This window comes from Balaenoptera musculus, chromosome 5, assembly GCF_009873245.2.
Source record: "Balaenoptera musculus isolate JJ_BM4_2016_0621 chromosome 5, mBalMus1.pri.v3, whole genome shotgun sequence".
In the NCBI taxonomy this organism is placed as follows: domain Eukaryota; kingdom Metazoa; phylum Chordata; class Mammalia; order Artiodactyla; family Balaenopteridae; genus Balaenoptera; species Balaenoptera musculus.
The window spans coordinates 50,436,030-50,461,290 of NC_045789.1; the positions used below are offsets into that span (position 1 = coordinate 50,436,030).

Consider the following 25,261-nt stretch of genomic DNA (forward strand, 5'->3'; position numbering starts at 1 on the left):
AGCAGTTTTATCTTACTTGAACTCTCCTCTTAACAATAAAAGATTATTTTTCCTGTTAAATGCTTTATGTTGAATTCTACTTTATCTTACTGTGATCTCTAAGTTAATACTTCTTAGAATTACACCGCAATCAGGCAAAGTCCACAGATGTTCCATCAAAATTGAAAGAGAAATATAAAGGACAAAGTAACTGAGTTAGAACTGAAAGCTCATTTTATTGCTCTGAGCAAATGTTTTCTCCTGCAGCAGACGCCAAAGTATGAATGTGATTTTTAGATTTCTGTTCAAAGCTAATACAATAAACAGCCTCCCTACTGGTGGACTGATCTTTTTGTCACCATTTACTGACCTTGCCCCTCTCTACTCTTTCCCCTGCTCCTACTACTCCCCATCCTCCATATCTCATGAGTTATCTCCTTAAAAGCTAATCACTCTGCTTAGATATTACTCTGGTCCCCTGTTACCTATAAGACATCATCCAAACCCTTTGGAATAAAACCCATGAGAATCCACTCAATCCTATATAGCTTGAATGTCTTGCTTGATCTTCCATGTCTATAGCCTTCTTCCCCACCCTATACTACCCTAAAATCATTCATCATCATTTGTCATAGGCCATGTTTTCCTCTTTCATGTGTTTGCCTTCTCCTTTACTTGAACGGATGAATGCCCATTCATCTTCTAAGATGCTTCCTAAATGTTTGTCTCTGCCAATGTGACTTTCCCCAGTCACAATTGGTCTCACCCACCCTTTGATTCTCTCAACGTGTTGTTGCCTCTATAATGGCCATAATCTTGTTGCATTGCTCTTAGTTGCTTCCTTCTTTACTGGAGCAACTAGAGGACAGTGGCTGCACCCAGAACAGGACCTGGGACACAGTGAATGCTCAATAAATACTTGCAGAACAAAAAATAATAATAATTGATGAAAATGTTAACTATATTCAATCAAAACAACTACAGTACAGTTAACATTTATGTTTTAAAAGGTTTATGAACAAGACTAAGAAAAAAGTAGATGTTAAATTTTGAGTAACATCATTCTTGATGGATCCTATCAAAACATAATAATTTCTTTTCTCATCTCCAACTTATCTGTTAGAATACTTAAATGATCATTTAATGAACAGTGTGCCCTAGAAGCACCAAAAAGTGCTTCACTTGGGAACATGTTTTTAGTTCACCACGTAATGTAGCCTTCAATGTCATAAATCCATCCTTGAGGGGCTTTAATCTCCTACAGTAACCAATATTCAGTGCTTTGTGACCAGAATCTGCTTCAGACAATGGTATACAAAACTATTTAAAGAAATTATTTATTTATAAGTGTTCATAAATAAGCAGACTAGGAAAAAAGAAATATTTGGAGATACTTTATTTTTATGATAGGGAAATTTCACATAAAAGTCTTCATCGTTTCTTTAATTCACAAAAAGCACAAATCAGTTAGAATTAAAGGGAAAAGTTCACACCAAACAATAAAGACTTTTGGTCTTTTCTCTTCCCCCTGTAACAAGAACAAAAATACAAGTACTAATTAAATTAATAGATGCAGGGTGTAACTGGTTTTATTATTTTATATCATATATATACATATATCAGATCTATATCAGATAAACTGATAGGAAGGCCTTCTAATGACATTCTCTGAAGCTTTTGAAATAACCTTAAAGAATTTTGAGTTAGTTGAATCACTAATTTAACATTGTGGACGTTATTTTGTTCCAGGGTTTTTAAATAAGTTTTTTTTTTTTACTGAATTGCATTTATTTTTAAGAAAAGTATTTAATGTTAGCTCTTAGGATGTATTTAACTATGGATCAATATTTGGGGAGAATCAACATTATAGTTAGCCTTATCTGAATTTTTTGTTACCTGAAGTAATTTAAACTCCCAAAGCAGCACGAGTTTTTGAAATCAGCGCTGGACCCTGCAAATTAAAAAGAATCATCAACAAACTAGTGAATATAAAAAAAAAAAAAGCAGACTCACAGATATAGAGAACAAACTAGTGGCTACCAGTGGGGAGAGGGAAGGGGGGAGGGGTAATATAGAGGTAGGGGAGCAAGAGGTACAAACTATTAGGTATAAAATAAGCTACAAGGATATATTGTACAACAGAGAATGCAGGCAATATTTCATAATAACTATAAATAGAGTATAATCTTTAAAAACTTGTGAATCACTATATTATAGACCTGTAACATATAATATTGTACATCTACTCTACTTCAATTTAAAAAAGAAAAAAATAAAAATAAAATAAATCAGTCAATAAGAATCATCAGATAAAAAAGTAGACCACTGTGCCAGTCGTACAGTTAACTCTCCACTAGCTAGGGGTGAATTCATTGGTTTATAGATTAACCAAGTTAAAAATAAAGATATACAACTCTGATGTCAACAAGCTAGGACAATAGAAGGCAGAAGGAAAACAACTCCATTCTTATCAACAGGAGGTATTGTTTTTCCTATACCAATCTCCAAACTCTTACAAAGCTTCATCCCATCTCTCCGCTTTCTCTACAAATCAGTCACAGAAATTAAAAGGTTTGCAGAGAAAATACTGCTATGCTACTATTTGTTCATGTTCTCTGCGTGTAAATGAACGTGTTCTCAAAACAGAGGACATTAATCTTTTTGTATCATATTTAACAGAAATGGTTTACATAAAATCTATTTTATCAGTTTTGTTTTATCTCATTTCATTATCTGTGTCCCACCCCCTCCTACCAAAAACAGACACATACTAATAAGTACACAGAAACCCATGTAATTATATTATCTATTGAAAAACTCAACATTTCTAAATATTATCAAATAACAAAACATCTAAGCTTCTACATCATGAGATAGTCAAATAAAATTGGCAAAATGGCTGAATTATAGAATATCTTTTTAAAATACAATGATGTTGTATTCAAATATATTTAGTAATACAAACTAGAGGCTTACAAAATGTAGTCAATTTACAAATCCAGCTAAAATTGCTAAATAATTATATTAAGATAATACCTAATTACTACTCTGTTAATTTTCAAAGGCTTGTTCCTGAGTTCAATATATTTTCTATAAATATTCCCCCAATATCCTATGTGCACAATTCATTTGCTATTAAATCCTTTTAATCCATTTAGCTCAGTTGATAAATTTTAAGCCAGAAGCTGTCTAAATTATCATCAGTTAATTATATATTCACTTTACAGTTTTCTCCACTAGAAAATAAATCAAAATTACTAATTCTCATAATATACTCTAAAATTACACTTCTCCTAATATTTAGTGAGAAAACTGTGATTATTTTTAAATATTATAAAGTCCTTCAATCAATTTCTAAATTAAATATAAATATTTCTGGCATTATTTTAAAATTATAAATTAGTGGGATACTCTTTTCATTATTCGTTACAAAAAATTCCATACCAAGTATTCTGAGTGTAAACATGAGCTGCACATACCTCTTCCTCAAAGCAAACTTCCTGCCCTTGGCCTTGGCAGCACTTTTCCAGGAGGCCAGAGAAATCTGCAATGACAGCCTCAAGTTGTTCCTCTGTGATTTGTGGCTTTTGCTTCACAAGGTTAATGAGAAATCTATGATTTAAAACAAAACAATATAAAAGAGAAGTCTGCTATGCAATGATATTTTTCTAAAGCCTTCCTAGGAGAGAACTTTCAGAGCCCTGGCAACCCTTACCCTAAACCCTCATTCCATTAACCCATTACCAGACTCACCACATATATCTTGTCTAATACTTTATTAGAAAGACTGAGGCAAGAAACATGCTAAGTGTTCCATTGGTCTGGACTTGTGCAGGTTATAGATGAAACACTATTTCACAGTTCCACCTTATATGTAGTGAAATAGTCTTTTTCTTACTTGCCTAAAATATTCTTTCCAGTTCTCTCTTCTAAAATATGTCTTATCCATACTCAAAGGCTCCAACTTCCAAACCCTTGTCATTCACAATTATCACACCCCTAACCTGAGCACCATCTGTCCTAATTGCCTGTAATACTCATTTGGCAATACATTCAGGCTGGAATTAATGTTGACCCAGGGAATAGGGGAGGCTTGCCAGGCGGCATTCATACTGTACCTAGAAACATGCCTCAGATTGTGACAGAGAAAAAAGGGATGAACAAGTTTTCCAAAATGAAGGAAGACCTTTTACAAAGTATGGGAGTATGAAAATGCATGGGAATTTGGAGAACATGAGTTACATTGACTTGCATTACTATCATCATTACAGAATGCCTCCCACAATGAACTGAAATGTGTATTCCACTTCATAACACCCATATTGCATGGTTGAGTTAAATGTTATGGTTATTCTCTTCAAAGAGTAAACAGTGTGGAAAAAAATTCAAAGGTGTTTCTTCAGTGCTTGGAATGGAAGTACCCAAGACTTACTGCAAAGATATACCTTAATTACCTGAAATAGATTGTTCCTTTTCCCTCGATCCCAAGATGCATCACAACAATAGTTTAAAAGGAGACTATTTTTACAAACAGGAAATTATCTGCCCCAGTGAATTTTTCCAGACTAGAGGCTATGAAGACTCTGAGACAAGACTATTCTGAAAGTCACTTTAAGTGCTTTGGAGTAATAATCTTCTCCTGGTGAGCCCAAGGGTGTTGAGTGTGTGAAGTAGAAATCTCAACCGCTATTTAGTGTTGTCAGTCTTCTCCATGCTAGCAAATACCCATTTCTTACTGTTGTTTCATTGTTTGCAGTGCTACACCCTGAGCTTGGCACAGATCCCTATGGAAGATGAACTTGTCGTCAGAGAATGGCGGAGAAACGTATGTCTCATCCACCACCAAGCTGCTGAAACACGGCCTCCTGTTGGCGTAGGAAGAGGTGCAGCACTGGCCAACGCCAGGGTTTACAGGAGTCTCTTCATGTCTGATGCATAACAGTCCAATAATAAGGTCAGCCTAATTAGGAGGATGAGAAAGAAGAAAGCAAGGAGATGGAGCATCAGCCATAGAATTGATTCAGGAAAATTGTTGCAATAGTGTTTAATGCCCAGTAACTTATAATTAATTTACGGGAAAATTTGCTGTCTGTGTAGGGATCATGTGCTGCCATATTATAGATTCTTATTTACCCATTTGTTTGGGATAAACTTCAGCATTTAGTGACCAATGTTCCACAAGTGATGTTGAAGACAGCCACTTCAGCTATTTGTGTCAGCGATTTGAAACACATTTTCAGTTACATACATACTTCTGAAGGGGAAAAATCTCTGAAATCAATACATGGCCTACATTTTCCATGTATATTTAGCTGAGCTTTCCATTTTATTTTTGGGATTCAGAGAATCACTTTCTGAAGGTAAGAATAGCACAAACCTAACCCTTTCACATATGTACATACATACATACATACATACATACAGCTAATATGTAGTCCTAATTGTAAAGAAATAAGATGTGTGTGTGTGTGTGTGAGTCTGTGTGTCCTTAAGGATTTCCTAATGTAGAATTCGCCTACCTTCCACACTTCAGAGATATTTCTTAAACTCCTAATGATAACTTGTAATAAGGGCCAACGTATTTTGTGTGCATACTATGTATCAGGCTAGTACTGAGGGAGTCACATGATTACCTCATTTAAGACAGCCATCCTAACTTTATTCTCAAATGTCAGATGAAAATTCTCAAGCTTAGTGAGATAACTAGCTTTCCCAGTGTGACAAGACTCACAAGTGGTGACAGTGGGATAGGAGTGTAGGCAGGAGGCCCCCAGAACCTATACTCCTGAACCATTACACCATCCTGTACCCCTGCATCCTCCCAACATGTGGGATTCAATAAATGACAAAGATGTTGCTTACTCACAGGAAATTTTCTTTTCACTTCTAACCTTTGACAAAAAATTCCAGGACATGAAGACTGATTAGCAAATGACTCCCCATCATCAAAAAGAGGAAAAGTGAAAAAAAAAGATACACAATTTTATTCACAATTGTGACTTCAAGGGAAAAAATAATTTAAAAAATTCAACCTGTAATCATATGTATGACACTAGTGACATTAAGAAGATTATTGGCATTACCAACTGGAAAATCATTTTACTATTCAGAACGTGGGACTTACCTGTTCTGTACCCTGTACCCTGTCAAGGGGAATAAATTGTCCCTAATATCATCATAAAAAATTAAACTATAAAAGACAAAAACATAGGCATGGCTAAAAACAAAATAGCAAATTTTAATCTGTCAAAGTTGAAGCTTTTTCTGTTTTAACATTAAAGTAGGTATTTGGTGAAATCATGAATTGAGTGACGTGTCAGTCTTTCTATCTCCCCTGTACATAAAGCTTGCTTGTTTGTTGAATAAACTCACTGCACTTCTACCAGCCATTCTAGAAGGACAGGAAGCTTGCCCACATGCCAACCACTCAGAGCCGAGTTCTTACACCCCTTCAACTGCAACTAATCCAACAAGTCCAGGAAAGCCATCTCCACACTGGTTTTTCCCATTTCCCCTAAATGGGAATTATAAGGCTATTTCAAGCCCAACAGGGCAGAAACAGGATGGGACTAAACAAAACACTCACCGCTCCCTCACCACAGGCCAATTGTTTGTCCTCACTGAGATGGCAACAAGTGGCTCCCGCGGTCGCCATTTTTCTGGTCAAGGTCATCAGCTCAGCTGGGGTCAGCTGAGGGGCCTTCTTTGTGTAAGCAACAAGAAACCTGAAAGAAGCATTTTTCACCAAATCTTGCTGAGTCCTTCACGAGTCTCTGGACCCTCATTCCTTCTCAAAGACCCTCTTTTGGCATCAGGGGACATGAAATCAGCTCATTTGTTTCACCCACATGGTACCTGGACCAACGCTGGAGGTGCATTTACTCTGATAAGCATTCCCTACCCTCTTCTTACACCAACATATCACAACAGGAAAGTAAACACTGGGCAGCAGGCTGAGTCCTATTCCCAACCTCAGAAGTTTCCTCGATACGCACTTTGATCTTTTGGTGCTTTAACTACGACAGGCTATGACAGAATGGGTATCTTTACTGCAAAACTCTGCACGGTTTGGGGAACCCAAAGCCAGTACCACAGATCAGCCTTCACAGGCCATCTGTTGCTCCTAAAGAGAGAGAACTGGGGAAGGCCACCTTCTGGAACTGGAAACTGGGTGATCAGATTACAAGACCTCCAGTACAACACAGGGGCTGGAATTAGGGTAGCCATGGGTGATTAATTTAGATGGGTCTTTCCCTCACTAGTTAATGATCTTAAATCACTCAAAATACTGTTTAAAAAAGCATACGCATTTTGTAAGTAATATTCTCCTAATTTCTGGAAGAGGCCGCAGCTTCGCTTTGCCAGCGCTTGGCTCTCCTGGATATATTTCTCTAACTCTTCTTCCTGAAAATACAAGCATTATTACATACATTTTTTTTCTCTTTCTGCACACATAACTTTGTATGTAAAAATTGGCCAGTAATAGTTTATTCTATTATGATACCAATCTTAGAGAAACCACTTTTAGAGGGTTTTTTAATATTAAAGATGAATTGTGAGAATTAAGGCAAATGAACTTTAGGGAGATTAAGTTTAAAACTTTGTGAATCACCAAGTTATTTGATGGCAGAACTCAAACTTTGGGTAAAAAGTTACAATTCTTTCTGTACAAGATTCTTGCCTTTCTGGAGTGGAGCTATTCAAAAATGAATATTATTTTTATTCTGTGCATCAAAGAACTTTTGGTTAAAACATTCTTATTTCTAAAATAAGCCAATAGTTGTTGACTACTAGTTAATCACTACTTAATAGCTAGATAGCTAGTTAGTAGACATAACTAACTGCTCATTAGTAACCAGATGTTTTCAAACAAACAGCACTTTTAATGCATGATATCCATCTAGTTTTCCAGATTTTCCTTAAAAAACTAGAGCATTTTACCCCTTTATCCTGGCATTCAGGAGGGTTTTCAGACTGGGAACATTTCTCCAATAACTCCTGATATCCTTTAGCAACTCTTAGAATTATTGGGACAGCAAGCTTAGTATGTCTTCTTGAATATTCATAAGTAAATCTGAAATATGTATGAAAAAAATCATGTTATTGGAATTAAGAGACAAATTATTCCTGTGTTATATGGCATGCAGAAGTTAGAATGCAAATAAATAAACCTAGAAATCAAATATTATTTCAACTATATGATGGCAAAGCTATTAATAAAAATTATAATCCCTCAAATTGTTCTAAAATGGTATTTTGTTTTCTTTTGCACTATTCACTTTCAATTATGGATGTGAAATCTATCCATACAACAAATATTTTTCCACTGCCAAGTCTGTGCAAACAATTTCTTTAAGCAGTAAGGCTTCAATAATGTATAAGATAAAATGTCTGACCTCTCAAAAGCAGGCATTATAAGGAGACAGAAACAAATAAGAAATAGGTCATCCAATCTTAGGTAGTGATAAATCAAAGAAGAGAAATAAAGGAAGATAGACAAGAAGGAAAGGGGTGACAATTTAGAGTGTGTGGTCAAGAAAAGTCTCTTTGAGTAGCTCTTTCAGGAGAAAAACCTGGGTGAAGGAAGCCACACAAAGTGTCTGGGGGAAGATCATTCTCGGCTGAGAAAATTTCTACTGCAAAGAACCTTTCCAATTGAAGAACTGCTTCTATTAAATAAACAGTTACCTTCAGAATGTATGAATGGGTAAATTTAAAGAGAATTCTTGAATTTACTAATTGTATTCCCAGGTTGTAGAAATAGGTCGTATTAGTTCTTCCTCCAATAATGTCATTATGGGTTTCTGAAATCTGGACTTTGTTCTTGTTTGCATAATTTAATTTAGCAGTGCAAACAATGTGTACATGTCTAATTTTAATCAACAATAGAGTAATATCCTCCAGGAATATTAAAAAGAAAATTGCACCATTCTTTTCATTACTACATTAAAAGCAGACTCAAATTTAGAAGGACCTTTGGAGATCATTAAGTATAGTGTCCTAATAACTGCACAAATCCCTCCTCTAATAGTGTCCACTGATACACACTGTACAATAAAGTAAAATGTGTTAACTGCTTGCTCCCCTTAAAGGCAAATAGAATGAGAACATGTCTTGTCAATTACAACTACCATACTGCAAATGTCTCTAAATGTGTTTTCATTTCCTTAAAAAAATAAAGCATGTATTCAATAAATAGCAAATAAACTGCTACAATGAAAGCCCTTGTATCTAGCATTATCTATTAAGTTACAATTGGGGGAAAAAGTTTTTAAAACATGCACAATGAAAAAGCACATTCTTAATTATGAGCCCTTCGTATTACAAAAATATCCATATCCTATTCGGAAGTCCAATGGTGGTCTTTACATGAGTAATCCATACAGGGATGACAATGCTTCTGATTCCAGAGAAACTGATACAAAACAAAATGCATCCTCATAAGCAAGCCAGTTAATAACAGCAGTGGTGAAAGTCTCATCAGTATAAGATAGACCCTATTCCTTATTTCCTAGTTATTTCCTCCTAACTATATTTTGGCTTAGAACATTCTAACATTATCCTCACATACTGAGTTCAGAAACCATTTCAACAACACAAAGCTGTCAGTCACATCATAATTTTTACTTGTGTGAACATACATTTACAGAGTGTGTTACCTTGCCATGTAGAGATCTTTTTCCCTTGAAGAAAGTTGGTTGAAATCTGTCTCTCCTAAAAACCTATTTAGAGTTGAAGATAAGCCTTCAGGTTTGTCATCATTTTCTGCATGAATTATGCAATGACCAAGTTCAAGTGTGGTGGGTAATTTGCAGCATTCTGCTATTTTGCTTGACAGAATATCTTGCTGAGAACATATGTAGGACATAATTTTTTCCTGTAATAGAAAAATAAAGTCTAAGTTTTAAACATTTATTCTTTAATTCAGGACCTCGTGGCCAGTCCTAGGAAGGAAAGAAGGAAGGAAGAAGACATTTACCTTGTCTCGCCTTTTAGTGCTTTCTCCCTACTCTACGTTTCCTCACTCCTTTCCACCTAGCCTTGTTTGTTCAATTCTTCTTTTCATAGTTGTCAGCTAAAATCTACTATTTTATTCTAATAGCAAGCTTTTAAAAACAAAAGACAAATGTACTCCTCAAACCAAATGACATGCACGTTGATGCATATCTTTCCATTAGTATTGAAATTCGGTAGTAAATACTTGCTGTTTATATAACCCTGCAGTAACCCATTATGACCTCCAGAGGGCAGTCTATAGATAATGAAAGGCACGTAAGTGGCCAGAAAGAAGCCGAGCTTACATGTACCTGTCAAAGGACTGAAAATTCTGTGCATTCTCAGCAGGAACAATTAGAACCCATTATTCAGCCATTAAAATCCAACTTATATACCATACGTAAATTATTTTTTCACTTTAATGGAAAAGGGTGGTTATGAAGTCCAAAAATTGAAAAAACTAAACTTTAAAAAATGAGCATACAAATTAGTAAAATAGTCAACTAAAACTGATACAACTCACATCAAAGAAAAATAAAATCATTCTTATTACCATTCCTAACATGAAGGCAAATGCTTCTAAAAGGAAAAATAAATGATATAGGAAAATCTGTCTTGGAGGCAGCCTCTTCAGTCCACTTTCCCCAACTCCTGACACCAGGATTCTCTGCCTGGGCCCAAAGACTCCCCTACAGCCTTGGCTTCCAGCCTTGCTGGTTTTCAAGTGTATCTCAGCCAAATTGCCATGGACTGGCTGAAAGGAGCATTTTACCCTCACTTTCAACCTTCTGGAAACCATATTCCAGCCCTGGTTTCAAGCCACCGAAATATCTAGGAGCAATGATTCTAAGCCTCCTTGAAGAAGAAGGTGTATCACAGGGGACCAGAGAGGGAATAATTTGGGGATAGACAGGTCTCCAACAAATAGGAAGCCTAGGGTGGCCCGAAATAGACCAATGCCACACTGCTTAAATCGCAACTGACTATGGCATGCTTGAGGATTCTGTTTTTGGGGTATTTGTTTTTGGTTTTTAATTCCTCTAGAGCCCTTATTCACACCTCTCCGTGATGGCTAGCTTTTTACCTTGTAGAATAATATCTTGTGTTATTTTTTATGTTTCTTTTATTATTTTGTTGTATTCATGTAATAGCTCTATGTATATAATATAGAGCGCCTTCCATGTGCCAGGCATTGTGCTGATGGCCTATGGAAATAACAGTAAACCAAAGATGAGGTCACATGTCTTATCTCTCTTATCAAACTATACATTTCTTGAAACCAGCTTGTGCCTTCCTCACAGGTATGCCCCACAGTGGCTAGCACATAGAAAGTATTCAATATATATTTATCAAATGAAAGCACAAATGGATGAAAAAACAAATATATTAAAAATAGAGTTTTCCCCCCAAAATTCTGTGTGGAGACCTCCAGAGAGGTTACCATCTCCTTTAGAAGTAAGAATGAATGGGCACTGGTCTAGGAAGAGGAGCGCATCCCTTAAGTGAAAAGCAGAGTCAACAAAAGAGATTCAAGTTTTACTCTTAAGAAGTCTGTAACTTCACTCAGTCAGCTAGTTTCCACATTCTATGACCAACTCATGACAGACACCCTTCTCCCATTTAGAATGAGAGCAAAAGAAAGAAAAGGGAGTGGGAATATCTCTTTTATAGGAGGCAAGACTCTTCACCCCATCCTGCAGACACTCCAGCACATTTCCTCTGCAGCACTCCTCGTGTACGTGGGCCACATCCACGACCAGTTTCTGAATTTCAGTAAAATTCGCTTTGGGAAACTTTTGACTCAGTTTAGTAACAGTTCTAAGGGGAAAAAAAAAGAATTAGAAATCAATCTTGGTTATCTATCAAAATTAGATAACGACAGGAATAAAGACGCAGGGAATGGACTTGTGGACATGGGAGGGGTAAGGGTAAGCTGGGACGAAGTGAGAGAGTGGCATGGACATATATACACTACCAAATGTAAAATAGATAGCTGGTGGGAAGCAGCCACATAGCACAGGGAGATCAGCTCGGTGCTTTGTGACCACCTAGAGGGGTGGGATAGGGAGAGTGGGATAGGAAGGGTAGGTGGGAGGCGCCAGAGGGAGGAGATATATGTGTATACATATAGCTGATTCACTTTGTTATACAGCAGAAGCTAACACAACATCGTAAAGCAATTATACTCCACAATAAAGATGTTAAGAAAACTTAAATAACCTTTATAGAGTATTAGTATAGTTACAGCTCCAAGGATAAAAGACCAATATGTTCTTGTTTAAAAAGAAAAGGAAAAGTGTTATGTCTTGTTAATTCTAGCCCAGTCTTTCAAGGCAGTGGCTCTATAAACTGTGATCTGGCCCTACAAAAGGTTTAGAAGTGATTTATCTTTTCCTAAAACCTTTCCTGTGAATTTTAATGATATCTATCTTTTTGCTGTTCAACCCTGAGGCTGAGTATTGGGGATCATTGTTGTGAGAGGGTGGGAAAAAATTTAAAAGGATAAACAATTAAGAAACGGAAAATTCTATGAGAACAATAATCATTCTTTTACCTGGGAGAAAAAATTACTTCTTAGAATATGGGGAAGGGTGCATGTGTGCATATCAACGGGACAAGAAAGTGGTGCATAATGAGCACTCAAATGTGTCATCATGCCAAGACATGTAGTGTGACCCAAAAAGGAAGTAAGAAACAAAAATTCTTATTTCTTCTGCATAGTTCATGTAAATTTTAAGAGATGTCTTGGTGAGACCACTGTGCCCTAGAGCAACTGGTATTGTTGCTGCTACTGATAAAGACGGATTTTCTTTTTAAATTGAGAACATTTAAATTTAATTACTTATGGATAGCAAATGATAAATAATGTCATTATAATAAAATCTTAACTTACATTGTATTTCTAAGATAAATTTAACTAAAGCAAATCATCAATCAATCTTTAAGTTTCTAATAGAGTTGGAGGGTGGTTAAAGCATAATCTGACCTCTTCCAAGAAGAATCAGTCAGTCTTGGAACTAAATCCATGACTAAAAACTTTAATCTAAGTCTCCACTATGTACAATATTTTTAAATGTGTCATTTAACAAACAAACAAATAAATAAACTTTAAATGCATGCACTTAATACTCTTCAATTAGCAGGTCAGATGTTTTTCTAGACTAGAAATGTTTCAGCATAAAAGTTGAAGAGTACTTTAAACCAGTTATGTAATTTAAAATTTCCTAGTAACCATATTAAAATGTAAAAAGGAACAAGTTAAATTTACTTTAATAATATGTTTTTTAGCCCAATATATCAAAAATAATATCATTTCAATATGTAATCAACATTAAAACTTATTTTTTAACCATTTTTTATTGAAGTATAGTTAATTTACAGTGTTGTGTTAGTTTCAGGTGTGCAGCAAAGTGATTCAGTTATATATATATATATAAATATATATATATATATATATATTCTTTTTCAGATTCTTTTCCATTATAGGTTATTACAAGATACTGAATATAGTTTCCTGTGTTATACAGTAGGTCTTTGTTGTTTATAACATTAAAACCTATTAATGAGATATTGTACATTTTCTTTTTCATACTAAGTCTTTGAAATCAGGTTTTACACTTAGAACACAGTTCCTCACTTGCACTAGCCACATTTCAAATACTCAGGAGCTCCATGTGGTTAGTGGCTGCCATACTGGCTAGTGGAGCTCTAAACCACTGGTAATTCTGATTCCTATACTTGACCTCAAAGTCTCAGTTGTCAGGACACAGACAATTAGAGATCACTGACATAGCAGACAAGTAGGTGTAATGGAAATAAATGATGACAAGGATCACCAGCTGTATAAAAACAAATAAATAAAATAAAATGAAAAAAAAAAGAAAGAAAAATCATGACAAGGATCTAGAAGAACTTGGTTCTGATGACCAGTAGTGTGGTCTTGGGTAAACTGCTTTAATCTGTCTGGACCTCGGGTTACTCATGTGTAAAAATGAAGAGGTTGAACTACCTGATTCAATTGCTTGGGCTTTTATTTTTGTTTTTTTTTTTAAATATTCCTCTCATCCTAACAACAAAGATAGATAGATGAGATAGAGATAAATTAGATAGATGAAAGATAGATAGATGATAGATTAGATAAATAGATAGATAGATAGATAGATAGATAGATAGATAGATAGATAGATACAATCAAGGGAAAAGAGAAAAGGCAAATATGCGAAGTGTAAGAGTTAATGCAGTCAGTTGAAAAATTCCAAAGTTGCCTCTGAGCTTTTTAGCAGCTGGGACAAGAAAACAGACTTCAGTGAGTTACATGCTTTCATCAGTTAGGAAAATACATGCCAGTTCTTCAGAAATTACAATTTTGTTTTCCTCTGGACAATGGATTCTAATATTATTGCCTCAAGTGAATATTTTCATAAAAAGCAACAATTGACATAATGGACTTTTATAGCAGATTAGGAAGCAGAGTTAATGTAAAGAATTTCTTGTTAAGCCAGAAATTTTAAATGATACTTAGAGAAGGCTAATTTACCTTGTAGAGAATCTAGGAAAATGTGGTATATCTGCTTAAGATCATTCCATCAACTTAAAAAAAAAAACAGTTTAATAACATCTGGAGATCATAGATCAAAACCATTGTGTCGGATACTGGGAAGAAAGCAAACTTGTTACCACAAGAACCTTAAAATCTCTTGCAGATATAAAGCATACAAACAAGCACAAATGAAAAGAGAAACAAACTGGAATTTTTGAGCACTTCTTTTAGACCATAACACACATCAAAAAGCATATATCTCAATGAACTAATGCATAAAAAATAATAAAAGGTAATACTTCTCTCCTCTAAAAAAAAAAAAAAAAAGTGTAGTATAATTATGAGGTGTAAATTGATTGCAGTCCAGAACTTGAGTATCTAGAAGAATAGGTAAAAAGCATAAATCTCCAAAGTCTTCTCAAGTGTTATCTCATGTAGACTTTAATAAGTGTTAAACAGCAGACTGATCTGTTCCTCCCAATCCTAGGATTTCATGATTCTAATCACGTTAGCTCTCATCAAAGGAAACTTCATTCTCTACAACAGTAACAATGTGAAAAATGAACTCAGACTGCAAAATGGGAGTTTTGCAGATCTCACCTTCTTCCCCAGATAGAGCTTAAACTTACAAGGCTCGGAAGGTTCGGGGTCCAAACTTTCTCATTACTGCACATATGTGTTGATTTAACAAGCTGCTTTCTCTTAATTCTTTTGTAATTGATGCTGCCTAGATAGAAAAACAAGGTGTCAAGAAAGGATGTATTTTCCTTTATAGGCTCTAATAATTAGAAAAACAACAGATACAACTAAAACATGAAACTCTAAAAATTTTTGCTAAAAATTATAAATGCCATATATCTTTGCAGAACTTTATTCATTCTTTCTTTTAGATGGGTTTATATACATCTATGCCAGGTAGATTTATTAAAACTATCTTGAAACAGAAACACTTGTAACTTTCATACTTGAGATAATGAATAAACAACTGTAATTTTGAACAAATTGAAGCCTGATAATTTCTTAAATGTCTTCTCAGTAACAAAAAGTAAGATTGCATCACAGCCTGACATTCTGGGAATAGTCACTGTTCTTAGGAATTTTGTTATAGGACTTCAGGCAGCAAGTAATTAATCGTGGATGTTGTTCCAGCTCTCCAAAACCTAAGAAAACTATTTGCGTCTCTAAACCTAAGTTTCCTTGTTTGTTAAATGACAATAACACTTACACCTCAAATTTGTTTTAAGGTTTAAAAGAAATAATAAATATAAAGCACTTATCATACTTCTCGTTCACCTTTTTTCTCTTCTTCTGCTCCTCTTTTTCTCCTCCTACTTCTGCCCCATCTTTCTTCACTTGCTTCCTTCACCTCTTACTCTTCTCTCTTTCATTTATGTTATCACCTCTACCTCTGTCTTTCTTCATCCCACCAAACTCACTTCCTTAATAATAAAACGATTGTTGGCTGAATGAATGGATAAAGGAATGAATAAAAAAAGAGCAAACCCAGCTCTTTTAGCCCAAAGAATAGCAGAGTGCTGAAATATGCTCTATTCTGAAAATGATACTCTACCCACAAAGCATATTTCCATTTTTAACTTTGTTTGGTTTTAGTAAGTCATAGCCAGATTGAAGTTATTGGTTCAGATATCCACACAAATACAATACCTTTGTTTGGAAGCATTCAACTGCATTTTCGGCTTTGCAGCAAGGTGGAATTATTTTGTCATACTGTGCAGCCAAAGAAAGAATTGTAGGTGCATATAGGAAGGGGTGCCTTCTTGCTATCTCATAGACGTATCTGTGAAATGAAAAGGAGTGGTAAGATTTGCAAACACATTAAAATAGGACTGCTACTGCTTGGAACTGGCTCTGGAATTGTTTAAAGATTCAGAAAATAGTCATTTTTTTTCCACTTGCTGTCAAAATTTTCCTCGCTAAAGATCCTCCAAGAAAAGGAAAAATCTATTATAAGAACAAACTAGGCAAAAACACTGACTATGATTCTTATGTAAGTATCCTTTTCAATAAGCCTACTCAGATATGTTTCGGGGTCAACAAGACCAGACCTCCACTAAGTAAAAGAGAAAGGTGGAGTCTTTTTTCTCATCAGTGCAGAACGAGATTATTCACCCCGGCAGTCAACATAGCAGAGATGTTCTAAGGGCAGGCTCTATATTTCTCTGGATTAGGCAGCAACGTGGAAGGTAGAAGTGATTAAGAGTTAAACACAGGCTTCCCCAACAGAGAATCTGGGTTCAAATCCCAGTTTGGGAATGTACTAGCGGTCTGCTCCCATCCAATTGCCTTAACCGACTAAGCTTCAATTTCTTCATCTCCGAAATAGGAAGAAGAAAAGGAATGAAGAGGAAGAGGACAAGGAGACGATAGGCTGTTTGTGAGCATTAATATGATCATACGTGCCAAGCACATGTTCCTAAAACATCCTAAGTGCTCAATAAATGTTAGACATGCTTATGTACCTTAAACATTCCTGGATCTCTAACATTTTCTATTTTCAGGCAATTTGGTGAGCACAAAACACCAAATATTTGGCTCTGGAAGGAGTCATTTTGTGCCACACTAATATATTCTTGGGCAAGCTAAAATTAGAGAGAAAAAACAAGGTGTATCTAAGAGACTAAAGGAAAAACTGGTGGGTCTCCTGTGTGGTCTGTACCCATCGATCTACGTGCTGTGGAGACAAAGTTACACTTAATGTTTCTCACCTAATCTCGTAGGGCAGGAGCTCAGCAGGTGCCACACCAAACATTATTTCTCCATGTTTTAGAATACAGCCACAAATTGCAGAATTTGTAGATTCTGTTTGGTACTGTACTCTTTCTGGGGTCTTATCTACCTTTAAAATTGGATCCTTACCGGTTCATAAACAGCTCCCTGTCTTCTTCATATGCTTTACAACTTGTGACAGGTTCTGGAACTTGGAAAGGTGGGATGGATGCTGGAGCAGCCTTTTTGTGTGCTAGGAAACAGTCATGTCTTTCCTTTCCACTTTGGCTGCAGCAGTCTGAAAGCCCATACTTTTCAGGAATTTCCTTTTCATGGCAAATTTCTTCCAGAAAGGCAGATACCTATAAGATTTATTTTTAATGAAAGACAACTAACTTTACCTAAAAATGCTGTAAAACACATGAAAAGTTTTCTAATATTTAAAATCAGAACGGTAGATTAGGAAAATAATTCCCCCTACAAATTCCAATATATTTAGTTTCAGCCTGATGGGATAGCTTTCTATTATGTGTTTGGAAAATGGAATTTAGTTTTCAACCTTAAATAATACACATGCCTATTAGACAAAATTATTTTATCTTAAAAGGAGGATACTCCATCTGGCATTCTTATTATGAGACACTGATATAAAATTGGATATTATTTTCACATAAAAGTCAAAATATTTTGAAACTGAATAAAAATAGCTTCAAATACTTTTAATGGGTCTAATTATAGATTTAGCTAAAATGTTTTAGGGAATTCCCTGGCAGTCCAGTGGTTAGGACTTGGCACTTTCACTGCTGTGGCCTGGGTTCAATCCCTGGTTGGGGAACTAAGATCAAACAAAAAAAGGTTTTAAAATGTACATTGCAAATGTTTAAAATCCTTCTTGTTTGCCTTAGCTTTACCAAAATCAGGTGATGACACCACTAGTCTGGTGAATGACTCTGAGGAATACGTGTGTTTCATTCATCTCAGGAAACTTTTAATTTAGCTTTTATAATTGCTAATATTTAGAGAATCCTGGAAATCTTAACTAAGACTTCCAGTTCCCAATCCACCTAAAAATCATGCCTTTAAGTTTACAATAGTAAATCACTAATCTGTAACTTCACCTTGGATGTCTCATTGGATGTAAAGTTGCAATATAAAATGTATTTTGCTTATTTCACAGCTCAAGCTAAAAATAGAGATGCCTATCAGGGATTTTAATTTAAGTCATCAATTTCAGAGTTGTAAAGTACTTTATATCTTTAAAAGGGCATCTCCTTTACAATATTTCAGATACATCATTTTTTGGCTACTTCACTAGCTCCATCATGACAGAGGATTCTCAGGGCATTTTGTCCCAGAACTGGTAGCTCTAATCATTTTAAAGTTCTTAATTCTTTTCTATATTGAGATAATAATAAACACTAATAACTGTTATTTATTAATCTTCGACATTAGGATATCCTATAATTAAAAAAAAGTAGTCACTGTTTATCTTAAATTCAAATTTAAGAGGGCTTCATATTTTGTTGTTGTTTGTTTGTTAAATCTGTCAACCCTAATCTGTGCTATGCACCTCACATTCACTATAGTGTATAGTATAATGAAGTCACTAAGTCACTAAGGGTGTTAGTTCTGGAGCCAGATGAAATAATTTAAATCCTGGTTCTGGGCTCCCTTAAGAAAGTTGTTTAACTTCTCTGTGCCTCATCTTCTCCAACTGGAATATTAGCATCTATCTCCTAGGATTATGGTAAAGATTTAATAAATTAATATTTGCAAGCAAAGCTGATATTCTACCAATAAGCCCCAGCCAGGGTCTCTTGGCTCACTGGACATTCATTCTGATTCATCAATGCTATGCTCCGTGTCACAAAGTATTTTGATTATCAATGGATATGTAACACTCCTGAGAATAATGCCTGTCACATTGTGTGCTTAATAAAAATTAACCCCTACTACCATTATCATATCCATCTCCATGACAACTCAGAAATGGAAGCTATTATTATTCCTCACTTTATATATAAGGAAACTAAAGCTCAATGAAGTTAAGTAATATGCCCATGGTCACCCAGATACTCTGATTTCAGAACCTTAGCTCTTAGTCACCATGCTTATATTGTCTCTTTACAATAGACACCCATTGTTTTCTCCTCTGCTCTCTCCAGCAAATCAGAATTAACCTAAACCTCCTTTCATAAAACAGGTCTTGAGATATTTAAATGTATTTATCTCTTATGCAGTCCCTGCATCTTCTCTTCTGCATGCTGAGTTTTGGTCAAATATCACAGTGCTTTTTCAAAAAATTATTATTATTCACTCACCTGGTTTTCTAAACACCCTGCAGGCTGCTCACTGCCAGTGGATTTCTCTATTACAGTCAATACATCTTTCACCATTTGACTTACTTCCTTGTAAGTGGCCTCTTGAACAAACTGGGCAAAGAATATGGTAGCTCTGAAACAAAAATACATACGAATGCTTAAGGAACAGACATATCAATCTTTTTCTCAAGGTTAGTTTTTGTTTGTTTTTATTGTCTGTTACGTTGTGACCTGTTTAGGGGATGACTTTTGCTAAAAAAGTATGTGAAATTTTAGCCATCCAGGAAGAAATGTCTGTCTTCTTCTCGTCCCCTTCCCCCATAAATATACATATATCTGTTAACAATGAAAATAAGTGGATTTCCCCTAAGAGTGGTTCCTCCTTTTGTGGTCATCTACCCGCTGCAATGTCTCCATAATTGAAGGTATTTATATCCTTTGTAGTTTTTTGTTGTTTTTTTTTTTTAAGCAAAGAATTGGTCATTAGACCTCTACCTGTGTCTACTACCAGCGTGATCAAGGTCTGATCATGGATTGACCCAAAGCATTGCTTTTGCAGGTTTCTGTGTGCAACCAGTACCTGTAACACACGACTTTAAATTTCTTATTAGAAACTTCAGAAGTGTGGGACAGAAAGACAGCATTCAAGAGAACAACATACTTTCTACAAATAACCAAAAATAGAACATTTTACCTCCAACTATTTGCTACTAGGATTAAATAGTATTCAGAATAGAGAATATAGTAATGTCATCCTATTGGTATTGATGAGAAAAATTCCTGAATTCATATATAGTTGCCATCAATCAGACATTATTCTTCAGTTTCTAAAATCTGATTTTGTTTGTCCCATCTCTTTACAAGGAATCTAGAGTTTGGGGTTAACATCTAAGGCATGGGGTAACAGTTCAACCTCTTCAATATCAATTTGATATTCAACATAAATAACTTTTCTTAGCATTGTCTAGTTTGCTTTCACACTTTTAAAAACTCATAGGGCTATCCAAATTTATTCAATTACCCAACTAAAATTTTCATTGCTTTGCATATTTAAAGTACATTTATACAAGCAAAACTTACAGGCCAACTAAATTCATCTCTGCAGAACATGGGGAAGAATCCAATATGGAAGCTGGAAAACAAGATAAACATCATGAGAAATGATGTTTTCAACTGCAATCAGGAAAGTAATCATTGTTAGATGTAAATGTTTGTGTCTAAGTTAAAACTATACAATTTTAGAACTGAGAGGACATTAGGAATCATGTATCCAAGCATCTTAATTTTGTACTTCAGAAAACTAGGAAACTAAGGAATAAAGTTAATGAGAATAATTTATAGTAGACTTAACACTAAAATTCAGATTTTATATCTTCCAATTTCTTGGAACCATTGAACCATTCAGAGGTAATGTTAAGCACTGCCATGATTTTGTAAAACTCTTGTACTCTTATAATTATACAAGTTTATCATTCATTTAATGATATTCACCAATTAAATATTTTTCCTCTGTGTCGAACAGTAAGTATGATAAATAAATCAAGGCAAATGAATAAAAGCAAATTTAAGAATTTTCATATAGGAAAAAGACAAAAGAAAAGCACAAAATATCTTACCTATTCCATATACATTTTTCTGCATTGTTCTGGATTCACTAAAATTTAGTAGAAAAATTAAAAAAATTGATACCTCCCACTTCATGGTTGCTAGTTATTTCGTTGTTGATGATGATGATGGGGGCAGAATATTGAAAATCATGCTGAAATTCTTTTATAGTCTTCTCTAGCAATGCCTGTTAACTAGTAATCTTCTGTTGGTATATCTGTTACTTTATTTCCTTATGTTCCAAATGGGATGACTTGCTAATAATTAACAGCACAGGGATTATTTGTGTTTTACGTTCAAGGACACAGACCTCTTTTGGGTGGAAAAAGGGGGGAAAACTTGCAAATTCATTCCATTTTGCAAATATAACAAATATTCTTCTCAAACTAAGAGTATTCAAGGAGGTGACTTTTCCCTAAATTGCACAACAGAAGTTAACAGGGCCATAGACAAAAGATATCAGACTTTGTATGAAATTCAACTAAATGCACTAACTCATTACTGCCATGTTATCAGTAGGGCAGTACAGTGTCATGGTGCAACATGAGGGCTTGGGGACCAGGGTTGAATTTTTGCCCTACCACTTATTAGCTACATAACTTTGGATGAGTTGTTTAATTTTTCTGAGCTTTATTTTCATCATCTATAAAATAATGAGAGTGACAGAATTCTTTCAAAATTAAATAACTTAATGAGTGGAAATGGCTAAGGATAGGGCCTTTTGCAGAATGGCACTTAATAGATGGGAGTTTTATTTATTCACTCAACAAAAGAGGAAGTCTGCATACCAGGCACTGTTCTTTGATGGAAATAATCAGCAACAAGAAACAGGCACCACCCCTGTTCTCACTGAGTTTACCATATAACAGGAGAGACAGACAGCTATTATCAGCAATCACAACACGGTGTGATAGATGCAGTGATAAGTAGAGTAAGAAGAGGAACACCTGACATCTTTGGAGGGAGTCAGGGTAGGCTTCCTGGAGGAAGCAACCTCTTAGTGGGGACCAGTAGAAAAACTGAAGGTGGGCCATACAAAGAGGGAGGGAAGTGTCCAAAGCAAATTTAGAAAGCCGTGGAAAGGCCCACTAGTGAGGGCCAGCACAGTGTATTTAAGGAACTGGAAGAAATGCAATTGCAATGAGATACAAAGTTTAAAGATGAGGAAACTTACTCTATAAAGGGAATTTCTGGCAAAGTGAGCAGGGCCACATCTCAAAGACCTTTTAAATCAAGTTTACACTTCATCTTAAAATAACGGAGACTACAAAAGGGAGCTAATAAAAATCACATTTGTGCTTTGAAACCATCTCTTTGTTATAAAAGGAGACAAGATTGTGATAAGGAGAACTGTTAGGAAGTTTTTATAATAATATGGTCCAATAAGTGCCCTGGATGAAGGTAGTGCTAATAGGAATGAGAGTTGTGGATGAATGTAAGTGATATGAATGAGTTAAAATCAAAAGGACTTACTTATTGAATGTGTGTTCAGTTTTGCATATATCGAAGCTTAAGACAGAGTGACCAGTTCACTCTGGTTTATGCCTGTTAACTTAGTGTAATTATTAAGCAAAACACCCTGGTTTGCAAGTTTGAAGTAAGACCTCCACTAGAGAAGCTGATGGGCAGTTGAATAGTACTTCTTAACCTCTGCAACAAGATCAAAGCTGGAGATGGAGATTCAGGAATCATCAGCTTTTAGATAGTTATTATAGCCACGTGAAAGAGAAAGAAAGATGGTAGTGAAAAGAGGTACCCTGAGGAACACCCAATTTTAAAAGACAAGCAATAAAGAGGAGTTGTGAACCAGAGTTTGTCTCCTAACTGCAAACAACCCATGATGTATATGTGTCATTGCTCAAAGTGTTGTCCAAAGTGCACAGTTTACATCAAATGTGTTTCCCTTTCTGACTTACTTCACTCTGTATGACAGACTCTTTGTGACCACCTAGAGGGGTGGGATAGGGAGGGTGGGAGGGAGGGAGACACAAGAGGGAAGAGATATGGGAACATATGTATATGTATAACTGATTCACGTTGTTATAAAGCAGAAACTAACACACCATTGTAAAGCAATTATACTCCGATAAAGATGTTTTAAAAAAATGTGTTTCCATTGCTCTAATTCTGATTGTTTACTTTTTAATAAATCTATGAAACTGCTCAGAAACAGCTTAGCATGGTAAACTGGACTTTTGTATCAGGCAGATGTTAATCTTGCCTGTAACAATTATTAGCCACATGACTTTGGGCAAATAATTTAATCTCTTTGATTCTTAATTTTCTCAGGTATATAATGAAAATGATAATATTCACCTGAAGATTTTTGTGTATAGATGGAATAATGTATTTAAAGCGTTTGATACCTAACAGACGTTTTTAAAAGATAATAATTTTTATTATCATGTTAGCATTGCTATTAGTGTTAAATATTAGAGGTACTTTTCTTCAAAGCAATTAAGCTATACATGTGGTTGCCAGAAAATGCCTTCTCTTCAGACGATACTGGACTACTTATTCCTTCTGGGCTCTATTTTGTTCTTTGTTGGGTTGAGTGGTTGGTTGTTTGAAAGTTTGGTGGGGAGGGGGACAGTGGTTAATCTCTCTTCCCCTTCCTCAACAATGCTTGTAAAAATTTTATCCATCCTTTAAGGTCTATATCAAATAATTTTCCATGACCGTATCTCTGATTACTCCCTAACTAGAGAAGAACGCTCTCACTTTTGGCGACCTATAACACCTTTTAGATTTTTTTCTCTTGGTACTTCTCATTTGACCTTACATCACAGTCATTTGCAAGCTTAGGCAGTTCTTCCTAAATAGTTGACTTCTTGGATTCAAGGACTCGTCTTCACAACTCCTGCAGTGCCTAGCACAATGTCTGGCACAAAGCAGAACCTTTATAAGTAGAAATTGAGTGGCACTGAATCAGATGTTTGCAGTCAGGATTCATGCACTCACTGTCCTCACTCACTCATTTGACATATATGAATGACACATCTCTCATACCCTTCTAACCAGAGATCACTACTGAAATGTTTACATTCATATTTTCTCTGATAGTCAGGGTCTAGAGGTCCTGAGATAGATATGAGAAGAGGACAGTACCTAGGATCACGGTTAGGTGATCCTCATGGGAGATGATGAGTTTGCTTGCAAGCCATAACACTTAAAAACACACGCCATAGAGCACATATAAGCCAAATTCTAGCAGGAAGAACGTTTCCAAAGTCCTCCAGTCCAATAGAGTCTTCTTGTCACTTAAGATCTAATTACATTTAGCCCAATGCTGATGCCACCTACGGAAAGCCACCAGAATTACCACCACCACCCTCTCCAGATTTCTAAGAATTAAGGAGTAGGGAAGGACTACTTGCATTTATCCTTGACACCTCTAGCTCTTATTTTCTTGGCCTGCTGGGTTCTCTTTACCTGTGCTTTATCTTCTCTCCTACATATGCTATCTCTTATCCTGAACCTTATGTTGGATACCCCTCAGTCACTTTTGTAAAGAACCCCCCAACACAAGTGTGTATCCAGATATTTGAAATCAAACATGAAAAGTCCTTCTCAGGTTGTAGCAACACCACCTGACATCTCATGTAGAGTGCTGACCAACCCCTTCCTTTCCTGGTTTCTCTTCCCTCCTCCTTTCTTATCTTTTCTCAGCTGGCCTCAGCCCCTCCACTCCTCTTCCTATTACTGTTTTCAGGCAGAGAAAACCATCTCTCCCTTTGTTTAATGTGAGCCTATCTAAATCATACTCCAGGGCAGAAGCCACTTTTCACATTTGCTGGCCTCCAAAATTTATCGACGTATTTTGCAAAGGAAGGAAGGAAGGAAAGAAGGAAGGAAGGGAGGGAGGGAGGAAGGAAGAGGAAGAGAGAGAAAGAGAAAGGGAACAGTTTTCCTTCATCAAAGGGATTTTGCCTCTTTGGGCGGGGGGAAGCATTTTTTCCTCTCATCCACACCAGGAACAAAATGAGAGGGATCAGAGTCAGAGAAGACAACAATCTGCCTGCCAAACTTGAAAGGACCGAGTGCCTCAAAGTTGACAAGGTGAAGTAAAACATCAATATAGGTCAAGCAGAGA

The 25,261-nt window shown here is 35.7% G+C and overlaps 1 protein-coding gene across 1 annotated transcript; it reads right to left on the reverse strand.

Moving 5' to 3' along the window:
• Nucleotides 1–1,361: 1,361 nt before the first annotated feature.
• On the reverse strand, nt 1,362–21,357 carry LOC118895671 (alpha fetoprotein). The gene is made up of 15 exons (XM_036853072.1): nt 21,180–21,357; nt 20,644–20,695; nt 19,564–19,696; nt 17,393–17,604; nt 16,181–16,313; nt 15,145–15,242; nt 11,664–11,793; nt 9,639–9,856; nt 7,921–8,053; nt 7,286–7,383; nt 6,566–6,704; nt 4,716–4,939; nt 3,459–3,591; nt 1,876–1,930; nt 1,362–1,507 (listed from the first exon to the last, which is right to left on the reverse strand). The coding sequence occupies exons 1-14, from the start codon at nt 21,262–21,264 to the stop codon at nt 1,886–1,888; spliced, it is 1,833 nt and encodes a 610-aa protein (XP_036708967.1). The 5' UTR covers nt 21,265–21,357; the 3' UTR covers nt 1,362–1,507; nt 1,876–1,885.
• Between the last annotated feature and the right edge of the window lie 3,904 nt (nt 21,358–25,261).

What these genes read in the sequence shown, in the direction of transcription:
- LOC118895671 (XM_036853072.1), bottom strand. Translation starts at nt 21,264, where the DNA reads ATGAAGTGGGAGGTATCAATTTTTTTAATTTTTCTACTAAATTTTAGT. An exon ending in CCCCGAACCTTCCGAGCCTT is followed by an intron (nt 11,794 to 15,144) that starts GTAAGTTTAAGC and finishes TTTTCCCCTTAG; the next exon opens with AACTGTTACTAAACTGAGTC. An exon ending in TGGAGTGTCTGCAGGATGGG is followed by an intron (nt 9,857 to 11,663) that starts GTGAAGAGTCTT and finishes TTTCTATTACAG; the next exon opens with GAAAAAATTATGTCCTACAT.